Genomic DNA, 21,468 nt, shown 5'->3' with positions numbered 1-21,468 from the left:
TTACACTTTCTGGGTTCCTGCTGTGTGTTTGTCCATCGCTGTATTTACCATACTAGGTTATAATGATCTGCTGAAGGGCCTGTTTCATGCAGGAGAATTATATCTCACTCATTTTTGTATCTCTAGACATTACACACCACCTGCCTGTATTATTCACATTTTGCTCAATAAATTTTTGCTTAATGAGTAATTTAATGAATGCCATGTGTTTATTCTTGATGTTCCTTTACAGATAACTATGGCAAAACCTGATGTCTATAATAACTATCATCTTTTGGGAAGCTAACTAGCTTCCAACGATGTATTATTGTTCATCCAAATTCCTTAAAGGAATTCCTCACTTGGGAGCCTATCTCTGCTGTGGGAAAAAAAAAAAAAAAAAAAAAAAAAAACCCTGGTTTATGTTTTCCCAGGCTTATTTTTTATGTTTCCTTGCTATTTCAGAGATATAGAGCTGAAGATGTACATTTTCATAGTGAGGGAAATATTGCTAGGTACTTTTCTTTCTTCTTTAAACTTTTATTTTAGGTTCAAAGGTACATGTGCAGGTTGGTTATATAGGTCAACCTGTGTCATGAGGGTTTGTTATACTGATTATTTTGTCACCTGAGTACTAAACTTAGTACCCAATAGTTATTTTTTCTGATCCTCTCCCTTCACCCACCCTCCACCCTCAAGTAGACCTCAGTGTCTGTTGTTCCCCTTTTTGTGTCCTTGCAGGCTCATCGTTTAGCTCCCACTTATAAGTGAGAACATGTGGTATTTGGTTTTTTGCGTTAGTTTGCTAAGGATTATGGCCTCCAGCTCCATCCATGTTCCTGCAAAGGACACGATCTCATTCTTTTTATGGCTGCATAGTATTCCATGGTGTATATGTACCACATTTGCTTTATCCAGTCTACCATTGATGGGCATTTAGGTTTATTCCATGTCTTTACTATAGTGAATAGTGCTGCAATTAACATAATATGTGCATATGTCTTTATGGTAGAATGGCTTATATTCCTTTGGTTATACCCAGTAATGGGATTGCTGGGTCGAATGGTATTTCTGTTTTTACCTCTTTGAAGAAAGGCCACACTGCTTTCATTAGGTACTTCTCTAAAGCAGAAATGGGAAAATCATAAAGTGACTTGGAATAACTTCCATTACTACATGTAGTGTTCAGCTCTCAGTACCAGTAATTTCATATTGCTCCTCTTCTAGAATATTTACCTCCCTGCCTTTTTTTTCCTACTAGCATAACATTGGAAGCTCTCGTGAATTTGTTGTAGACTATCACCCCAAATCCTCTTAAGCCTTTTTGCTCTTTAGAATTCTCAGTTTATGTCTGTGCCTCATAGTATTTTTCCCAAAGTGTATTGTTTTATGTTCTTGTAAATTGAACTCATCACACTTAAACTGGTGTGCCTCTCCAACGTCTCTGGATTATTCTGTACTGTTGATCTATTTTTCACTGTTTATGATTTTCTGCAAATAAGAATAATGTACAATTTATTTCGTGCTTCAGATCATTAATAAGGATATTAAATAGCATGTGCTTCAGATTTTGCCTTCTGGCATCCTGCTTTTCCCAATATGATTCTGGCCTGTTAACAGTTATTTTTCATTCTGTCAGGGTTTTGTTTTGGTGGGGGGAATTCTTGTTAAAATATTGTTGTAATATTTTTAACAGAAAGTAGCTTGTAACTTTTCTCCATTTCAGCACCAAGAAGCAAATAACCAAGATAAATTATGTCAAAAGATCCTTTTATTTTCCCCTGAAATATATGTTTTTTGGGGGAGTGTTAGTTGAATATTATAATATTTGTTAGGTGAATATTATAAAACTAAAAAATAGAGTTAGTTGAATATTATACCATCAACCACTTACATAGTTCTTGCTATTCTCCAGAACTATTCTGGGTATTATTCATGGAATAGCTCATTTAATGTTCATGACAACCCAATGAAGTAGGTCTAATTGTTTCCTTCATCTTGCCGATTAGGAAACTGAGGCACAAATGAACCAGATAAATTGCTTAAGTCATACAGCTAAGTAAGTGTCACAGCCAAGACTCAAACTCAGGCTGTTTGGCTTTGGAATCTGAGCTCTTAACCATCACACTAGGTTGGATTCAACCAAGGCCTCCTTAAGTGAGAGATACTGGAATGAACCAGAAATGGGTTCTATCCTTAAGATGTTGGCAACAGAACACAAGATTTGCAAACAAGCAACCTATGTCTCCCTCTTCCTTCTCTTTACTTATCTCTCCAGTCAATCTGCAATAACTTTAACCTTCATCCTACTTCTTCTCTCCATCTTCATTACTACCACTTTGGTTCAGGACATAATTATCACATGCTGGGATTTCTACAACTATCCCCTCAACTGATATTCCTGATTCCATCTTGGGGTTCCTAAAGCTCATTCTCCACAATGTAGACCAACTTACTTTATAAAAATACAAAAATAATCTTATATCTTCCCTGCCTAAAGCCCTCACAAAATGTAGGGCCTGAAGGTGAGGAAAGGGTAAGTTTCTCCAAGGAAAATAAGGTTTCAGTTTCCAGAATAAGGGGGAGTGGATGCTGGGCAAGAAAACACAGTGGATGCCCATCTTATATCAATACCATTCAGAGGGTATGGGGCATGCAATTGATATCATACAGGGCTCTTTATTTAAATGCCTCCAATTACTAAAACTAATTTATAATTTTGATTAAATTTCTTCTTTTTAATAATTTTGAATAATCGCTTATAAGCAATAACTTAAATTTCACTTGATATATAGAGAAAGTGATGTAGAAAGAGGTTAAGTGATTGGAAATCATTAAAATGTCTGTAAGGAAGAAATTTGAATTTTCTTTGCAACAGAACATCACATTATTCATATAGAATATTACAACTCAGGAAAGGTTTTTAAAATCACTTCTTAGCCGAGGTACAGGTATGGCTCCCCTGCTTATCTGCTTGAGAATTTATCATCATGATGAGACAAGTGTCATGAGTGAATTGGACCCAGAACTGCAAAATTCAGTCAGTCTGTTTTGCTTGAGTTCATCCTAACGCCACATGGAGGTTATCTAAATGGATGTGGTGGTCAAGGTGCTCTGTCATTTATCATTTGAAAATGCTCACCCATCTCAGGAAGTTCTTGGCTTCATTGGCAAACCAAGTGAGAACTGAAGCTCAGTGAATCTATTGAATCATCCCACTTTTATGTAGAATAAATTTAGGTTTGGGGCTTTAACTGTCCCGCAACAATCAGTTATGTGATGAATTGTGGACTGTTCCCTAAGTTTTATCATAAACTCTGCCATCTTTAGATGTGTCCTGTGTTACTAGCCTTAGACATAGCTGTGCTTTGGTGACAATACGAAAAAACAAAACTGTGTCCTGCGCTTGAATAATACAGAGGATGAAAAATGTTTAGGGATAAGAAAAGACATGAGTATAATGTATGTGCTCAAGAGAAGTGTTTCTATGTAGTCAATAGTCTCAGATCCTTCGGCATGTCCTGAACAACAGCTTCCTCTGTGCCGATTTTCTGCTAAGGTAGCATTTGTTCAGCTTTCATGAATGATCCATTGTATGGGATGGTATATGAGACCAACAATTGTTCTTGAAGTTATTGGCATCTCAGGCCAATCTTTACTAGCTTAGTCTAAACTCTGTTTGACTATCAATGTAATATTGAGAACTTGGAAGTATCAGAGCAGGTTGGAAAGATGCTACTTTTTAAGGAATAAAGGTTGGTTGTGATCCTAGATTTTAGAGACATTAAAAGGCTAAAACATTATCTATCTCTTTTATGATTATGAGTATTGATTACTGTTATGTAAAAATTACCCAAATTGATTAGCTTAAAATAACAATTTTCTTTTGCTCATTATTTAGATGGTCAGGAATTAGGAAAGGGCTTAGCTAACCTGCTCTTATTTGGGATCTCTCATGGGGTCAGGTGTCATCCAGGGCTGCAGTCATTTGGAAGCTTGACTAGGCAGGGCATCCTCATATGAGGATGGCTTACCCACATGGTTGCAGCGGATGTGACTACCATGGCATTTCCAGCATGTTGGTCTCTGGGTAATCAGATGTGTTATGTGGAGCTTAGCCATGTTTTCTATGCCGAGCATGCCAAGAAAACAAAGAAGACGCTGCATGAACTTTTCTCACTTAGCCTCAGAATTATGCAGCATCGCTTCCACTGCATTCCCTTGGTTACTGGTCACTAAGACCAGTCCAGATTCAAGGGAGGGGACATAGACCTCACTTATCATGGGAGAAGTGTTAAAGAAGTTGCACTCATATTTTAAAATTATCAAAGGAGTCAGCAGTGGGTAGTTGGGAATACCTTCCTCCTGTTGCCCAAGGTAATTTCTGGGAGTATCCACCATTGAGATACTTTAACATTTTTCATAATGATGAAAATTATGGAGACATGATTTTACTTCAGTGTTCCTCTTTAAGGCTCATCGTAAAATACTAATGTATTATTTCTCTTCTGAAGCAGAGCCAAGAATTTTATCCCAACTCCTATATGGGGAGAAGAATAAAAACTGAGAAGTGTTTGAATCTGACTCAAAAAATTGGGATTTTAAATCCACCTGTAATGCAAAACCATTCTTACCCAATGCTTTGTAAATTCTCTACTGAGTTTGACAAGATTCTATTTTTAGCCCAGCAAATAAAAAACCCATTTGAACTACCTCATTCTTGAATAGCCACATATTAAAGATAAATATGGGGCTATGAATGATATGTTGTCTGCTTTGTAAACTCAAGAGAATACAAATTGTGCAGCCCTTTTAATAAGCAATTTCTTTCCATAGACCTTTAATACTAGCAAATCTGTAAAGGTCTATTGCTGACCCAGATTATCCTATAGAAAAATGAATCTTTTCAAAGTCAGCATTAAAATTCACATGATTCAGGGCTCTCTTTTTCATGGTTTATCTTCGAGCATGCCTATGGGAGTGGTTTTGCTCCACATACAATAGTATCATTGCTGTCTTTAGCTCAGTCAGTCCTACGGTGTTATCCATTATACACAGGAGTGTATAATGGCTCAAATACCTATCCTCAATTTTATTTTTCTCCTCTGCGAGAGAGTCTTTCAGATATAATGTAGTTAATGATAGTCTACATATGAAGGTAAGGCACCTGATTCTTCACAATTATAGTGGTGGACTATTACTGAAGACTGAATCTCAGGGTAGACACATGTAGAATTTATTTTAATGGCATCCCAATGAATGATGAGTTCTGTATTTCAAGCTAGTGAATTAAAATAGGCTGTTGCATTTGCATCTGTTGAAATAAAGTAATTCTCCTTGACTTAGTATGTGGAAGTTAAGATAACCATGAAAATTACTTAATATTGCTTTTATTTTCTGGTTCTCAGCTGGAAGCTTCTCTCTAAGGTCCTTCTATTAATGTACTTCCTACCATGTTGATTAAAAAGCAAAGCAAAACAAGACAATTCTCTTTTTATTGTCTCTATGTTCCTATCCTTAAATGGTATATAATATGTTTAAAAGTGTAGTGGTTTTTCTAATTGCAAAGGTAATACTTTAAGCAAAAAGGAGATAAGAATAAAAAATAACCTGTTATCTTACTGCCCTAAGATTATGTGTTTATATTCTTTTCAGTTAATTTCTCTACTATATGTATATACATATCCACATAAACACAAATTATTCTTGAATAAGTAATGCAGTCTTATGGTTCAAAATTCAAAAAGTAAAAGATTATAAAGTGAAAAATCTTCCTTCTTCAGAACCTTAACTGTCCAGTTCTCTCCAGAGATTTCAAAGTTCTGTGATCTTGCAGAGATGTTCTAGTTCTAAGTGGATTCAAATAATTATGTGTGTATATTTTTATTCCCCTGCCACCTAAATGGTGGCATAATTTTCAAATTGTTCTTTTTTTTTTTTAGAACAGAGTCTCACTCTATTGCCCAGGTTGGAGTGCAGCGGCATGATCTCAGCTCACTGCAGGCTCTGGCTTCTGGGTTTGAGCTATTCCCTTGCCTCAGCCTCCCAAGTAGCTGGGACTATAGGCACCCACCACCATGCCTGGCTAATTTTTGTATTTTTAGTAGAGACGACAGTTTCACCATGTTAGCCAGGGTGATCTTGAACTCTTGACCTCATGTGATCTACCTGCCTCAGCCTCCAAAGTGCTAAGATTATAGGAGTGAGCCACCACACCGGGCCTTCATATTGTTCTGTGTCTTGTTTTTTCATTTAACTATCCGTGTTGGAGCTACTTATATATTAATACAAAAAGCATTTTCTTTTTAAAATGATGTCCTGTAATCCCAGCACTTTGGGAGGCCGAGACGGACGGATCACGAGGTCAGGAGATCAAGACCATCCTGGCTAATACAGTGAAACCCCGTCTCTACTAAAAAATACAAAAATCTAGCCGGGCGAGGTGGCGGGCGCCTGTAATCCCAGCTACTCGGGAGGCTGAGGCAGGAGAATGGCGGGAACCCGGGAGGCGGAGCTTGCAGTGAGCTGAGATCTGGCCACTGCACTCCAGCCTGGGCGACAGAGCGAGACTCTACCTCAAAAAAAAAAAAAAAAAAAAAAAAAAATGATGTATGGTATTCAATAAATGAATATATATGTACACACACACACACACACACACACATATAAATTCATTATACCTTTAATTTACTTAACGAGTTCCCCATTAATGGTTATTTAGGTTGTTTCCAATCTTCTCTTTTCACAATTCTGTGATGAGGGAATTGTGTGTTAGTTGGATAGGGCTGTCCCAACGAAGTTCCTTAGTCTAGGTGGCTATAACCACAGACATTTATTGTATAATAGTTCTGAGGCTAGCAGTCTCAGAGCTAGAAGTTTCTAGTTCCAGGTCTTTCTCATTGGCTTATAGATAACCATCTTTCTGCTCTGTCTTCTCACATCGTCTTCTTTCTATGACTGTGTTTCTGTGTCCAAATTTCCTGTATTTACAAGGATACCAGTCATAATGGATTAGGGTCCACCCTAATGACCTCATTTTACCTTGACTACCTCTGTAAAGATGTTATCTCCAAATAAGTTCACATTCTGAGGTACCATGGCTTAGGATTTCAACATATAATTTTGAGGGGATGCAATGCAACCTAAAACACTTAGTATTTTGCACATAATAAGTGTATTTGGGGATATATTTGTAGAATTAGAAATTTGAAATTCTAGAATTTGAATCTAGAATTGCTGAGTCAAAAAAATATGTGTATGCAATTTTGATAGATATTGCCCTATCATTCTCCATGCAAGTTATATGAATTTACAGTTCTCATGAGCAGTGGATGAGCATGTCTTTTTCCTTAGCATTTCACCCAACAATGTTATCAAACTCCGGATCTGTTACAATCTAATACATGAAAACGGTTCTGGACGTGGTTTTAATATGCATTTGCATTAAATATGTGTGGTTGAATATCTTTTCACATTGTTAAATACATAGTTTCTTTAAAAAGATGGGATCAAACAGCAAATATCATTTTGTAACTTGATTTTTTCCATATAAGCAACATATAGTGGATAGCTTTCCCTATTATTTAATATTTTTCTATAACAGGAAAGTAATATGGCTCCATACTATCCCATTGGATATCTGTATCAAAATTTACTTAATTCCCTACTGTGCATTTATGTTGTTTCCAACATTTTTACTTCCAAAATAATGCTGAGATAGCTATAGAGATAAGTCTTTGTGCATAGCTAGGATAGAAATGAACTCTTTGGTTTTTGTACATAGATTTTTGAAGCCAAATTAATAATTAAATAGTCATATTATTGGTATACCTTTTAACCTTCCTGTTTCCCCTATAGAATGTGCTTGCCTGTGATTTCAAGAAATCTACTTCTCAGCAGTTGAGGTTGGACTCAGATTTTTTTAGGCACTAGAAACCAATTTTCCTGTAATGAAATTCATTTGTCTCTGAAATCAACTGTGCCATGTAAGTATGAATGGATGGCACTACTATGACAGAGTAGGGGGCAGCATGGTTTTGGACAGTTGGGGTCTTGTATCTCTCAATTTACAGCCTATATTCATAAGACAGCAGAATAACAACAATCAACACTCACTGAGTGCCTGAAATGTATTAACTCATTTAAGTTATTCAACAAAGATAGGAGAACTAACGGGGTAAGGGACACTGTAATAGACAGCCATTACTGCAATAATGCTGTGTAACAAACTATCCCCAAACATCAATGTCTTACAATAACAAGAATTTAATTTCGTTTTGCTCATAAATCTACATTTGGCTAAGATTCTGTTGTGCTTGGCTAGCACTAGCTGAACTTGAATCAACCCCACATGTTGGATCCAAATGTATTCCACATTTCTCTCATTCCCGTTTGAACTAACAGCTATTTGCAGCATGCTCCTCTCATGCGAACAGCAGGAATGTAAGAGGCAAATCAAACTGTGCAAGTACATTTAAGGCCTCCATTAACATTTCATTGGCCAAAGCAAGCATGTCAGAAAACAGGTTTTATATCAACAAGGCAGAGAAAATGTGTTTCACTTATACTGAGAGAGAATCGTAAAATTGCTTATATTCTATCCCAGGAGAGAGAAGAATTGGAACTAATAAATATGATCTATCATAAATACCTTTGAAGAAAGGATAAGGGACAAATTTCAGTTTTCATATGGAGACCAAAGTCATTTTTTTGTTGTTGTTGTTAACACTGTGTCTGAAGTCTTAGGTGGCTAAAAGTCTCATAAAAGGCCTTTTTAATTTGAGAGATATTTACATTAAGAGATTCAGTTAGGACCTAAAGAAGAGCCAAACATTTGATGAAACACGTCTGCTTATCACTGGTTATAATCTACTGAGGAAGAAAATAAGGCATTTACACAAACAATTCCATAGCAAGATGTAAGATAAAAGGTGTCCTTCAAAGACCAATTGTAAGTAAAAGGGTAGAGAAAACTATGTAATAATTGGATTTTCTTTGCGTGGTCTCCCAGTTACTAAGTTCTTTTGAAATGAAAAATATAGAAAAAGATTTCCTAATAGCTAAACTGGGAAACATTTTTATTTCCCAGAAACACCACAGATGTACTTTTTATTATGCAAATGTTGAGAGGAGCCTGTAGGAGCTCCACAGTTTTGGAAAAACAGATTAATGTGTTTCTTAGGCCTTCTGTCTTTCAACAAATTGAACAGTCTGGACTGTCAAATCGAAAATGAGAAACGAAAAAAATCTGCTTCTATGAAGAATCATACCAATAAAAATTTAAGACAATGAGACCTATTGTTAAGAAATTTTAAAATCCTTTTAGTCTTTGAATTAAGAAAATGTGTAGTTAGAGAAACAAACACAATATAATGTAGCGCTCTGGAAAGAATTCATCTCAGGTCATTTATTTTAGAAATTGGAGAAAATCATTCATCTGTGAATGTAGGAAACCATTGTTAGTTGTTATTTTTGATATGAAAAAAAATAACAGCTTGAGAAAAATATTTTAACAATTATCTCACTTGTATTGCATTATTTTGACCTAAATTATCTGAAAGATCATTTTGATGGTGAAAAAACCTCTATTGAGACTGAGATTGTGTATTTCCATATAGCTTATTTCAAAAATTGAGACAGATTTTTATAGAAACATTGTCTTAACTTTAATGATATAGATATTTGAATTAATTTTTCCCAACAACTTGCTAAGATTTATATAGCCTATGTGAGAGTAATAGAGAATGAGATTGGTTAGCAGTGGTACCAGTAAACTCATTATAATGTAAAAGAATTTCACCACAGGAGGAAAATTCAGGGTGCAGCTGAGTTAACAGTTTCCACATCAATTTGATATGTTCTAATGTGTTAAAAAGGATGCAAAAACAACCGAAATGGATGAAGACAATAATACAATATTTTAGGATCTTGATTACTGTGGGAAGATTGTGAGATACTTTGTCTGATAAGACACAATTTAAGGCAAAGTCACACATGTTTATTGGATGATTTTCTAGTGGAAAGATTTTTAAAAATGAATCTTTTGTGATCACAGAAGGAGCACAAAATAGTCTTCTAAACATGGTTTTGAGTTCTAACTTTGCCATTTATTAATGAGTTACTCATCTTCTCTGTGACTTACTTTTCTACTCCATAAATTGTGATAATAATATCAACTGCAAAAGTTGTGATAAGATTGAAATGAGATAACTTTACAATATAATATGATTATAGATTATGTAATAGATAAACATATATTTTTATAATATGTTATCTATGAATGTAATATAATAATTGCCCCACATAAAAGAGTATTAAATAAATGATATTATTATAACAATTTTCCATCAGAAACATGACACTTTAAAAAATTTTTTCTGCTTTTTGAGACAGGGTCTTACTCTGTTGCCCATGCTGGAGTGCAGTGGTGTGATCATAGCTTACTGGAGCCTTGACCTCCTGATCTCAAGCAATCCTTCTACCTCAGCCTCCGGAGTAACTGGGACAACAGGTACGTACCACCACCCGCCGCTGATTTTTAAAATTTTTATAGAGACAGGGTCTCCCTATGTTGCCCAGGCTGATTTTGAACTCCTGGGCTCAAGTGATCCTCCCACATCAGCCTCCAAAAGTATTGGGATTATAGGTGTCAGCCACTGTACCTGGCAGAAACTTTTTTTTACTTAAAAAATACAGACTACCTTTTGAGTCAATTAAGTGTTGCACATGTTTTCTGTGTAATAGTCAACTGCCCTGATTACAGGGGCTTACAAAAAATGTAAGTATAAGATATAGTTACCAAATAGAGGAAAGGTTAGTACATCTGTGAAGCCATCACTGTATTAGTTATCTATTGCTGCATAATAATTTTTATTTTATTTTATTTTTTTTGAGACAGAGTCTCATTCTGTTGCCTAGGCTGGAGTGCAGTGGCGCAATCTCGGCGCACCGTAGCCTGTGCCTCCCGGGTTCCAGCAATTCTCCAGCCTCAGCCTCTTGAGCAGCTGGGACTACAGGCATGTACCACCACACCCGGCTAATTTTTGTAGTTTTATTAGAGACAGAGTTTCACCATGTTGGCCAGGCTGGTCTTGAACTCCTGACCATAAAATAATTATCCCAAAATTTATCAGCTTAAAACAACAAACGTGTGTTATCTCAGTTTCTGTGGGTGCAAGATTATGGAGCAGCTTAACTGGGTGGCTCTGGTTTACAGTCTCTCATGATGTTGTGATCAAGACATCGGCCAGGGTTGCAGTCATTTAAAATCTTGACTGGGGCTGGAAGATCCAGTTCCAAAACAGTTTGTTTACATGGTTTTTCACAGGAGGCCTCAGTTCCTCATCATGTGGACCTCTCCAGTGGGGTGCTTGAGTGTCTTCATAACATGATAGCTTGTTCCTTTGTGGGGGAAAATAATAATACCCATAGGTTCATAACTGGAATGGACCTCTGTTACAAAAGAGATTAACAAGAGAAAAACAAGGACAAGTTTCTTAATGTATATATTTCACAAATGTATGGGAGACATCCAGGGAATGAATAGTTCTTAAAGAGGTGGCTTCGAATTCCAGCTTCTATAGCATCTTCAACAAAACAGTAAATTTGTAGAGAAGTAACAAGGCAGAGGACTCTGACTCTTAACAGGTAGCAACTTGGAAGGAAGGCAAACAAATGGCAGATAAAAGTTTGTTAATAATGCTTGTTAGTATTAATTCCTCTGGTATCATCTGGCTGTTGTCTTCCTCTGGTATCATCTGGCTGTTGGGTGTCTAAAGCTGATGTCAGTGGTTAACCTTTGTTCACCCTGGTAGAGAGCAGGGAAATCTATGTAAATGTATGTCCTGCTTTCAGACAAATAGAGGGAGGGTAGAGAGCTCTCTTGCATCTATTTCTTCCTAATAGTCTTCAGTTCAACAGTCTTTCATATTTTAGGGAGGCATTTCTGGTCTCCCACACCCCAGAGGAAGTGTTCCATGAGAGAGCAAAGGGGAGACTGCAATGAATTTTATGACCTGATCCTGAAAGTCACATGTAGGTACTTTTGCATATTTTATCTGTAGAAGAACCAAGTCACTAAGTCCAGTCTACACTCAAAGGAGGAATATAAAAAATATAAAAATTGTGGACACATTTTAAAACCACAACAATCAGTCTGCAGAAAGTATGATTTGATGTTTTTTCCTTCAGTTTACTCTTATTTTGACATGCAGTTGACAAATAAAGTGAGACTTAGGGTCTAAAAGGCTGTGAGAGTTTAGTAGAGTTGATAAGAGGTACTTCTTAGGTAGCAGGGAAGTAAGAAGAGAGTGAGGACTAGAGTCTCAATTTGTTTAAAGAACCAAGTCTTTAGTTTCTAAGATTAGAGAATCAGCAAGTTGTTTACTCACTCCAAAATATATAATAAATCCATTTTAATAAGACAAAGTGTCCCTTCATTGATGACTTAAAAATAAAACCAGAAACAGTTAAATGAAGCCTAGTGAAGCCCTAGGAAAAAGGCTTAGAGCATCACATCTAGGAGAAAGTCCTGAGATTATCTGTCACACATTGGATGGTTTTACAAAATTGTGTTTGACAGGTCGTTAAGGTAGGAAAGAAAATCTATAGGTTAAATGTCTCAAAAAATATAAGTCAAATATTGATTAGCTGTACTAATCAAGGGTGTTTGAGTTATCCAAAATATTTTTCCACTTGGCTCTGGATATTATTATTTAGAGAATTCACCATTTTTTTCTTGCTCTAAATGTGTTCTGTAATTATTACCAGGAGATTGCTTTCCCAGGTTATGCGTGAGTTAAGGAGTTTGGAGTGGAGGTGAGTGGGTGCAGTGTGATACAAAGGGAAGCCAGTCTGTTCTTAATATTCACTTTGGATTTGTACTTGCCATGGTTTTGTTTTCTATCTGTTGGGGTTGGTGGAGAAGGATAGTTACATGTGTAGGCTCTAAGTTGGAAAATATTTCGATATCAAGAAAAAACGTTCCATAACTATACTGAAGACCTAAACCCTAGGGGAAAATCCAGAAAGTGAAAAATAGACCCGAAGAGGAAAAGTTCAATCATATGACTTTGGAAAAGGATGTAATTTCAAACCTTTTTTCTCAATTTGACTTGAGTATGAAACGTAAGGTGATGGGAGAAAGACAGCAAAAATAGGAAGAAGACTGCCCTTCTGAATGAACTGAGATTTGAAAAGAAATGTGTGTGTGTGTGCGTGTGTGTGTGTGTGGTGTTAGGCCATTCTTGCATTGCTATAACGAAATATCTGAGGGTGGGTAATTTATAAAGAAAAGAGGTTTAATTGGGTCATGGTTCTGCAGAATATACAAGCATGGTGCCAGCATTCTACTCAGCTTCTTGGGAGGCCTCAGGAGCGTTTACTCATGGTGGAAATCGAAGTAGGGGCAGGCACTTCACATGGCAAAAGCATGAGAGAGTTGAGGGGGTGGTGCCACACACTTTAAATGACCAGATCTCATGAGAATGGCCTCACCATCGGGAAGACAGCACCTATGACTCAAATGCCTCCTACCAGGTATTTGAAAGACCTGCCCCCATGACTCAAATACCTCCTACCAGGCTCCACCTCCAACACCTCCAATTCACCATGAGATGTGGTGGGGACATATATTCAAACTATATCATACAAACATATATATATGTGTGTGTATATATATATAAAGGTTATAATGCAAGCTGATCATATGTGTCTGTGTGTGTATATATATACACATATATGTGTATATACGTGTGTATATATGTGTATACACATGTGTGTATATATGTGTATATACATATATACACACACATATATGTGTATTATAACCTTCATATATATACACACCCACATATATATATACACACATATATATACACACACATATATGAAGGTTATAATATAATGGGGAGGAAGGAGCCAGTGGACTAAAGTTGCTAAGAAAGAGGATGTCAACTCCATCCTTCACTGGTAGGGCTGACTCCAGTCTATTGACTTTTCTTACAACTGTCTACATCTGCAGGCAGGGGAACCCTGCCTGGAACTTTGTTAGTGGGTCTGTTAGCCATAAATTTAGTGAATAAAGGCATCCAGTGGTAGATGAGATCTAATTTTGTGGTGGTAAACCATTGGCCTTGGTGTGCCCTAATTGTGTTTACAGTAAAATTGAAGACTATTAGCAAGAGTGGGAAATCAGCTGAACGATCATAAATAATTGGTCAAATGAGTGGCAGTACTGCCCAGTCAACAACATCATTTTTGTGGTTAATGGTGTTTAGGGAGTGCCCACTGGGTGCCTAGCATAAAAGAGGCAAAAGCTGTGATTCTGAGGGAATTACCAGGCCTGATTTCCTCAGGACTCCATTGTGCTTTGCTCTGGGAGTGCCCGATTCCCTTGTGCCACTGCTACTGCAAAAATAACCTTCAACACTCCTGCTTCCCACCCACCTGCTTCCTTCCTCTATCCTTATCCCAGAAGCTTAATCCTTCCCTGCCATCTAAATTTCAGCATATGGGGCCAGTTCCGCCCTCAGACTGTGGGTAGGGGAGGAGCTCAAGGTCACTGCTAGAGTGTCTCAGTCTTTATGCTTTGACCCTGAGTCTCTGTCAAGGGATATGGACCACTGCACCATATTGCCTCTAGCTTTGGGGTGCTGAGGAAACTTCCAAGGCATTGGAAAGTAGATTGGATGTGTAGTGTGAGGATCCTCAAGCCTAACAGTCATGTTCTATGCCCTCTCTTTCACACTACACATCCAATCCATCAGCAGGTCCTGTTGATCCTACCTTTCAAACAGATTCCAGATCTGGTCACTGCCTCCCATCTCCAAGGTTACTCTCCTATTTGAGTTATTGTTACCTTTTGCCTGGATATGGGAATAACCTCTACTTTCATTCTTACCCTCTTACACAATCTGTTTTCCACATAGTGACCAGAACGAACACATATATATGCTTTATCACTTTCACTGCTTTAAAAAATCCTTGAAAAAAAATCAAGACTCATTATCTTGGCCTAATGTTCTTGTGAGTAGGCTCTGACTCGCTTACAGGATCTTTCTACTCCAGTCACACTTTCGTTTGTTTGTTTTTTGGAACAGGGTCTCACTCTGTCAACCAAGCTGGAGTGTAGTGGCATAATCTCGGCTCACTACAACCTCCACCTCTCAGGTTCAAGAATTCTCCTGCCTCAGCCTCCCAAGTAGCTGGGATTAGAGGCACCTGCTACCATGCCCAGCTAATTTTTGTATTTTTAGTAGAGATGGGGTTTCGCCATGTTGACCAGACAGGTCTCCAGCTCCTGACCTCAGGTGATCCACCTGGCTGGGTCTCCCAAAGTGCTAGGATTACAGGCATGAGCCACGGCACCCATCCTTGGTCACATATGTTTTATTGCTGTGCTATGAACAACCCAAACCTATTCCATCTCACATCTTTGCTTGAGCAGTTCCCTCTGCCTATCATGCTCTTCTTTCAGTTCCTGCATGGCTGGTCCATGTAACCACTGAGGTCTCTGTTCCTACGTCACCTCCTTAGAAAAGCCTTTTTTGTTTGTTTGTTTGTTTTTTGCCATGCTATCTAAATAACATCTACACTGTGTCATTTTCTGCACCCTTACTCTGCTTGAATTTCTTCACAGCGTTTATCACTACCCAGTGGTGTATGTAACATTTATTTATTGTCTGTCTCCCCTACTAGAATACAATTGTGATGAGGGCAGGGACTTTGTTTTTCCCACTACTGTATCCCTAGAGCCTAGAATGGTGCCTAGCATATTATAACACTCAAAAAATATCTGCTCCAAGTATGACTGAACAAATAACTCCTACAACGAAGTTGCTATATCAATCAGGTGAAATTCACACAGATTGCACTTTCCAGAAATAACTCCTACAATCTTCCATCCCACATTATTTTGTTTACACTGTGACTTTGACACTCCACCTATTGAGAGGTGAGGTTTATGACCCTTCTGAATTTGGGCAGGTTTGTGAGCAGTAGAGGGACCCTGGTTGACTTTTGAGGCTATGTCATAAAAAGGTGTTGAAACTTTCACTTGGTTCTCTTTAGGTGGCTCTCTCTTAGAATCCAGACATCATTCAGTTAGGAAGCCCAAGTAGCCACATGGGATTCTTTTCTTGATTTCTTTCTCAGATTGTTGTTAGTGTAAAGAAATGCTACCAATTTTTGTATGTTGATTTTGTATTTTGCAACTCTACTGAATTCGTTTATTTGTTCTAACAGTTTTTTAGTAGCATGTTTAAGGTTTTCTACATATAGGATTATGTCCTCTGCAAATAGGAATAATTTAATTATTCTTTTCCAATTTGGATGACTTTTACTTCTTTTTCTTTTCTGATTGCTTTTGCTAGTACTTTCAGTACTGTGTTAAATAGAATGGCAATAATGGGCATCCTTGCCTTGTACCAGATCTTAGAGGAAAAGATTTCAGTTTTCCTTCATTGATTATGATATTTGCTGTGGGCTTTTCATGAATGACTTTTTTATGTTTAGGAAATTCCCTTCTGTACCTGTTTTGTTTAGAGCCTTTAAAAAAAAAATCACGAATAGGCCAGGTGTGGTGGCTCACGCCTGTAATCCCAGCACTTTGGGGGGCCGAGGTGGGTGGATCACCTGAGGTTGGGAGTTCGAGACCAGCCTGGCCAACATGGAGAAACCCTGACTCTACAAAAATACAAAATTAGCCGGGTGTGGTGGTGCATGCCTGTAATCCCAGCTACTCGGGAGGCTGAGGCAGGAGAATTGCTTGAACCTGGGAAGTGGAGGTTGTGGTGAGCCAAGATGGTGTCATTGCACTCCAGCCTGGGCAACAAGAGCAAAATTCGATCTAAAAAACAAAACAAAACAAAACAAACAAACAAAAAACCATTAACGGATGTTGAATTTTGTCCAGTGCTTTTTCTGCATCAATTAAATTAATCATGTGGTTATACTCTGGTGTATCACATGGATTATTTTGCACATGTTAAACTAATCTTGCATTCCAGGGATAGATCTAACTTGGTTGTGGTGTATAATCTTTGATATGTTTCTGAATTTGGTTTGCCAGGTTTTTTTTTTCTTTTGAGACAGCATCTTGCTCTGTTGTTCAGGCTGAAGTGCAGTGGTACAAAGGTGTCTCATGGCAGCCTTGATCTCCTGGGCTCAAGCAATCTTCCCATCTCAGCCTCCCAACTAGCTGGGACTACAGGCGTATGCTACTGTATATGGCTTATATTTTTAAATGTTTTTGTAGAGACAGGATCTCACTATGTTGCCCAGGCTGGCCTCAAGCAATCCTCCTGCCTATGCCTCCCAAAGTGCCTAGAATACAGGCGTGAACCACTGCACCTGGCCTGGTTTGCTAGTATTTTATTGAGAATTTTTTCATGTATGTAAATATGGATATTTTTGCAAATGGATATATTTGCAAAATGCTCTATGGAGCAGGCAGGATCCCCACCCTCCTGTGCGGGCTACAGACGCCCAAACTGCAGCTGCGGATCCAAGCCTCCCTGAGCTCTTTGGGAAGGGCCGGGAGCAGTCAGGATCTGCCTTCCGGGTCGGGTGTGGCTGTAGCCGCCCTCCTAGTTGCAGGAGCCGGGCATCTCTGCAGCCTGTACCCTTGGGGGCCCCAGGAAGGATCCCCCATCCTGCAGGCTCAGGAGTGTCTGCCTGGACTCTCTCTACTCCTGGTGCCTGCTCTGATCTCAGAGCGGGTTGGGGCCGAGCACTGGGGCCATGCATGGCAGCAGGAGGCAGACAGAATCCTGAGTGGAAGGGGGCATGTCCCCAGTAAGGCCCCACCTCCAGGCCAGGGAGCACCTGAAGGCTGGGAGCCCGGGCTGCCACTCCAGCAGACCAGAGTAGGGACTCCTGGTGCCTCTTCTGGGCCCAGCATGGCTGCCCATGGGCCAATCAGCACACACTTCCTCCCCTTTGAGGTCCCTAAAAGCCCTGGGCTCATCCAGAGCCGGGTAGAGGACGGCCAGAGGAGGAAAAGGGCAGACAGACCCACAATGGGACTGACAATGAGGACTGGTTGCAGCGAGGAGCACCCTCTCTGCTGAGAGCTTCGGAGACATGCAGAGACATCACGCCTGTGGAGAGCAGAGGAGCCACCCGCTCCAGGGCCTCCTCCGAGCCACCTTATCCAGGGCCTCCTCCGAGCCACCTTATCCAGGGCCTCCTCCGAGCCACCCTCTGCAGGACATCCTCCGAGCCACCTTATCCAGGGCCTCCTCCAAATCACCTTATCCAGGGCCTCCTCTGAGCCACCTTATCCAGGGCCTCCTCTGAGCCACCTTATCCAGGGCATCCTCTGAGCCACCTTATCCAGGGCACCCTCTGAGCCACCTTATCCAGGGCCTCCTCCAAATCACCTTATCCAGGGCCTCCTCTGAGCCACCTTATCCAGGGCCTCCTCTGAGCCACCTTATCCAGGGCCTCCTCCGAGCCCCACCTTATCCAGGGCCTCCGCTCTGCTAAGAGCTGAACACAAGGCTGGATGACCCGCCTCCAGAGAGGAGCTACCCACTCCTCTTGAGGTGTTTTAATACCAAATACAACTCTTCTTCCTTCTTCACTTGTCTGTGTACCTCATTCTTCCTGGATGCAGGACAACTCCTGCAAAAGCTCCCATCACTCATTGACACCCCAGAGATCCCATTGTAGCAGGACGAGCTGCAGACAAAACTCCTCAGACACCGAGTTAAAGAAGGAAGGGGTTTATTCGGCCGGGGGTATCAGCAAGACTCCTGTCTCAAGAGCCGAGCCCCCCGAGTGACCAATTCCTGTCCCTTTTGAGGGCTCACAACTCTAAGTGGGTGCATATGAGGGGGTCGTGATTGACTGAGCAAGCAGGGTGTAAAGGTAAACTGAGGCTGCAGTCAAACTGGGAATGAAGACACAAGGCAAATGGCAGTGAGAATAGCCTTTATTAGGACTCGCAGGCGAGGGTCCTCAGTTCAAAGGTGCAGGCCGAGGAAGTCGTGCTGAGGGAGGAAGGTAGGGGCTTCTTACAGCCTGAGAGGGAGGGAAGCTGGTTGTGCAAACGGGGCCTGGGGGGTCTTGAAACTACTAGGGCAGGAGTTGAGTAAGGGTCATGAGGAAGGGGTCTTTGGAAACTGTCAACCGAAACTGCTGTTTACGAACTTGTGGAATGCAGGTCATGGGGGAGTGTGGTTGCCCAGCCGGAACTCTGATGTATGTAAGTCTGCGGGTGTGTACAAGGGTGAAGGGAGTCTTTAACAAAAGGCCTGCTACGCCGGGTAACGCCGCCATGTTAGGTCTGGATTCCTGCCTAACACAGGGGGTACGTGACTGGGGGCTGCAGGCACCGGTAATTAGATCGGAACAAAACAGGATAGGGATTTTCACAGTGCATTTCTATACAATGTCTGTAATCTATGGAAAACATAACTGATTAGGTCAGGGGTTGATCTTTAGTGGTTAAAGGTAGTTTTAGCAGCACCGGGCTCTGTGCCTGTGGATTTCATTTCTGCCTTTTAGTTTTCACTTCTTCTTTCTTTGGAGGCAGAAATTGGGCATAAGACGATATGAGGGTTGGTCTCCTCCCTTACCGTGACGTGATGCGACACCTGCTCCTAGTTAGCCCACCTCCAGCACCCCCACAGCCACAGCCTCCCCTCAGAGCACACCTGAGGCTTCTTTTCCACTTGAAAGCTTTTCCTCTTCTCTGGCAAAGTACAAGTGGCGGTGGCTGACTCCTTTACTATAGGGAACTCTGGGTAAATAGCCTTTGATTTTCTTATTTGGTTGCTCTTCATTTATTTCCAGAGCGTTCAGTAAGTATTTGTTGAATGAACAGTGAATGACCAATGATTGAGTGCCTCGAAGTACAGGCCATCAACTGGGGACGAGGTCCACGGAGTAACTGACTGCGCTGCCCTTCCTGTCAGTCATGCATTAACAAAACTCCAAGTGGAGGCAGATTCTCACGTGACACTCAGCAGGGTCCTGTTGCCTCACAGCCTCCACGAGCGAGAGCCTCCATGAGCAAGAGCCTCCATGAGCGAGAGCCTCCACAAGCAAGAGCCTCCACGAGCGAGAGCCTCCACGAGCAAGATGAGGGGTACAGGGTGGAAAAAAGTGGCTTCCCTCCACCTTCCTAGGTTCTTTGGGCTTCAAGTCAAATTGACATACGACCGATTGACAGGAGGAAAAATACATTTAGTTGTATACACATGGGAGATTCGCGAAACATGAGACTCAGAGACGGGTCGGACGATTGAGGCGTACACATCCTGAGCTACAGAAGGGAAGAGGAGCGTGGGGCTGTCTGGAGACAAGTTATGGGAGGTGATGATGTGGGAGAAGTTAATTAAGAAATTATTTTAGGCAGATAGTGAGGAAAAGAGGCCCTTGGAAAGTTTTTGTTTTTAACTCAGCTCCAGAAATGTTTCTTGCCTAGCTAAAAAGCTGTGGCTTTTAGAGCTGGGCTGGCAACTTCGATATGCAAATGCCATTAGAAACTGGGTCCGCCCAAACATGGCGATTCCCGCGTCCCTCTTGCCTTTGCCCCAACAGTGCCTGGCAACATGGCCACGCCCACATATCCCCACAGCTGTAGAACATCAAGGCTCCTGCATTTGCATATTAAAAAGCTAGGGTGGGACGGCCAGTTTTTCATGGGCTACCTGAATCTCACGCCTGGTCAAACCAAACCCTTGAGCCCTGTGCAAATCAGATGCCACCTCCTCCAGTCTCTACATATACTTGGCTGGTTTCTACCTCACTCGGGGTCTCCTCTTTCAGCTTTGGAGCCCCCTCCCTCCGTCTCTGTATGGGGAGCTTCTTCCTTCTGTCTCTGTATGGGGGAGCTTCTTCCTTCTGCCTTCTTCCTTCTTTCTTGCCTATTAAACTCTCCGCTCCTTAAAACCACTCCACATGTTTCCGTGTCACTGTATCTAATTCTACTCGAGATGAGAGGCCTGGGGTTCCTCCAGTCATTGGAGCCAGATCGTTTTGGTGCATGGGCCAGGAAAGGAAATTTCATTCCACAGACGGGTGAATATGGAGCGGACCTCAACTTTAAATCTGTCCTTTCATCTCAAGGCTCTCTTCCAGCTCCCCTGTCACTAAACTTTCTTTCTCTTTCTATCCACAGTCTCTTACCCTCTCTGTGTGTGTCTAATGTGCAGGGATCTTTACAGTTCAGGGAAACAGGTCTGTTACAAAGGATTGGGAATTGCCGCAGGCAGTAACTCAATAAATGGTCTCTCTCTCTACAGTCTCCCTGGTAAGCACATGGGATTTCCAAGCCACCTAGTAGAAATCAGGCTCTGGGCCTTTTCTGGGAACAGGAAGCTTCTGCCTTTAGCAGTTAGGAGTAAGACGTCTTCCGCAGCCAAATTTCAGTCTCGATATTGTCCCCCTGGCAGGAAAACAGCCATTCGGTTCCTACATTCCTTTAAGGCTTAATTGATAAGGGGATTTTAAGTCCAGACGTTAACCAGGACCATTTTTCTA

The 21,468-nt window shown here is 40.5% G+C and overlaps 1 protein-coding gene across 1 annotated transcript in view; it reads left to right on the top strand.

Annotated features, from left to right (window-relative positions):
- Window positions 1–21,225, top strand: part of LOC140710975 (cytoplasmic dynein 2 intermediate chain 1-like) — a 102,508-nt gene extending 81,283 nt beyond the window's left edge. The window contains exons 17-18 of the mRNA XM_073013972.1: window positions 10,372–10,489; window positions 19,971–21,225. Coding sequence (XP_072870073.1) covers window positions 10,372–10,433 — 62 coding nt within the window. The 3' untranslated portion in view covers window positions 10,434–10,489; window positions 19,971–21,225. The remainder of the gene's footprint in view (window positions 1–10,371; window positions 10,490–19,970) is intronic.
- Window positions 21,226–21,468: the final 243 nt, after the last annotated feature.

This window comes from Chlorocebus sabaeus, unplaced genomic scaffold (assembly GCF_047675955.1).
Source record: "Chlorocebus sabaeus isolate Y175 unplaced genomic scaffold, mChlSab1.0.hap1 unalloc_scaffold_114, whole genome shotgun sequence".
Lineage (NCBI taxonomy): Eukaryota > Metazoa > Chordata > Mammalia > Primates > Cercopithecidae > Chlorocebus > Chlorocebus sabaeus.
The sequence above is the reverse complement of the archived record's forward strand: the minus strand, read 5'-3'. Positions and strand labels throughout refer to the sequence as shown.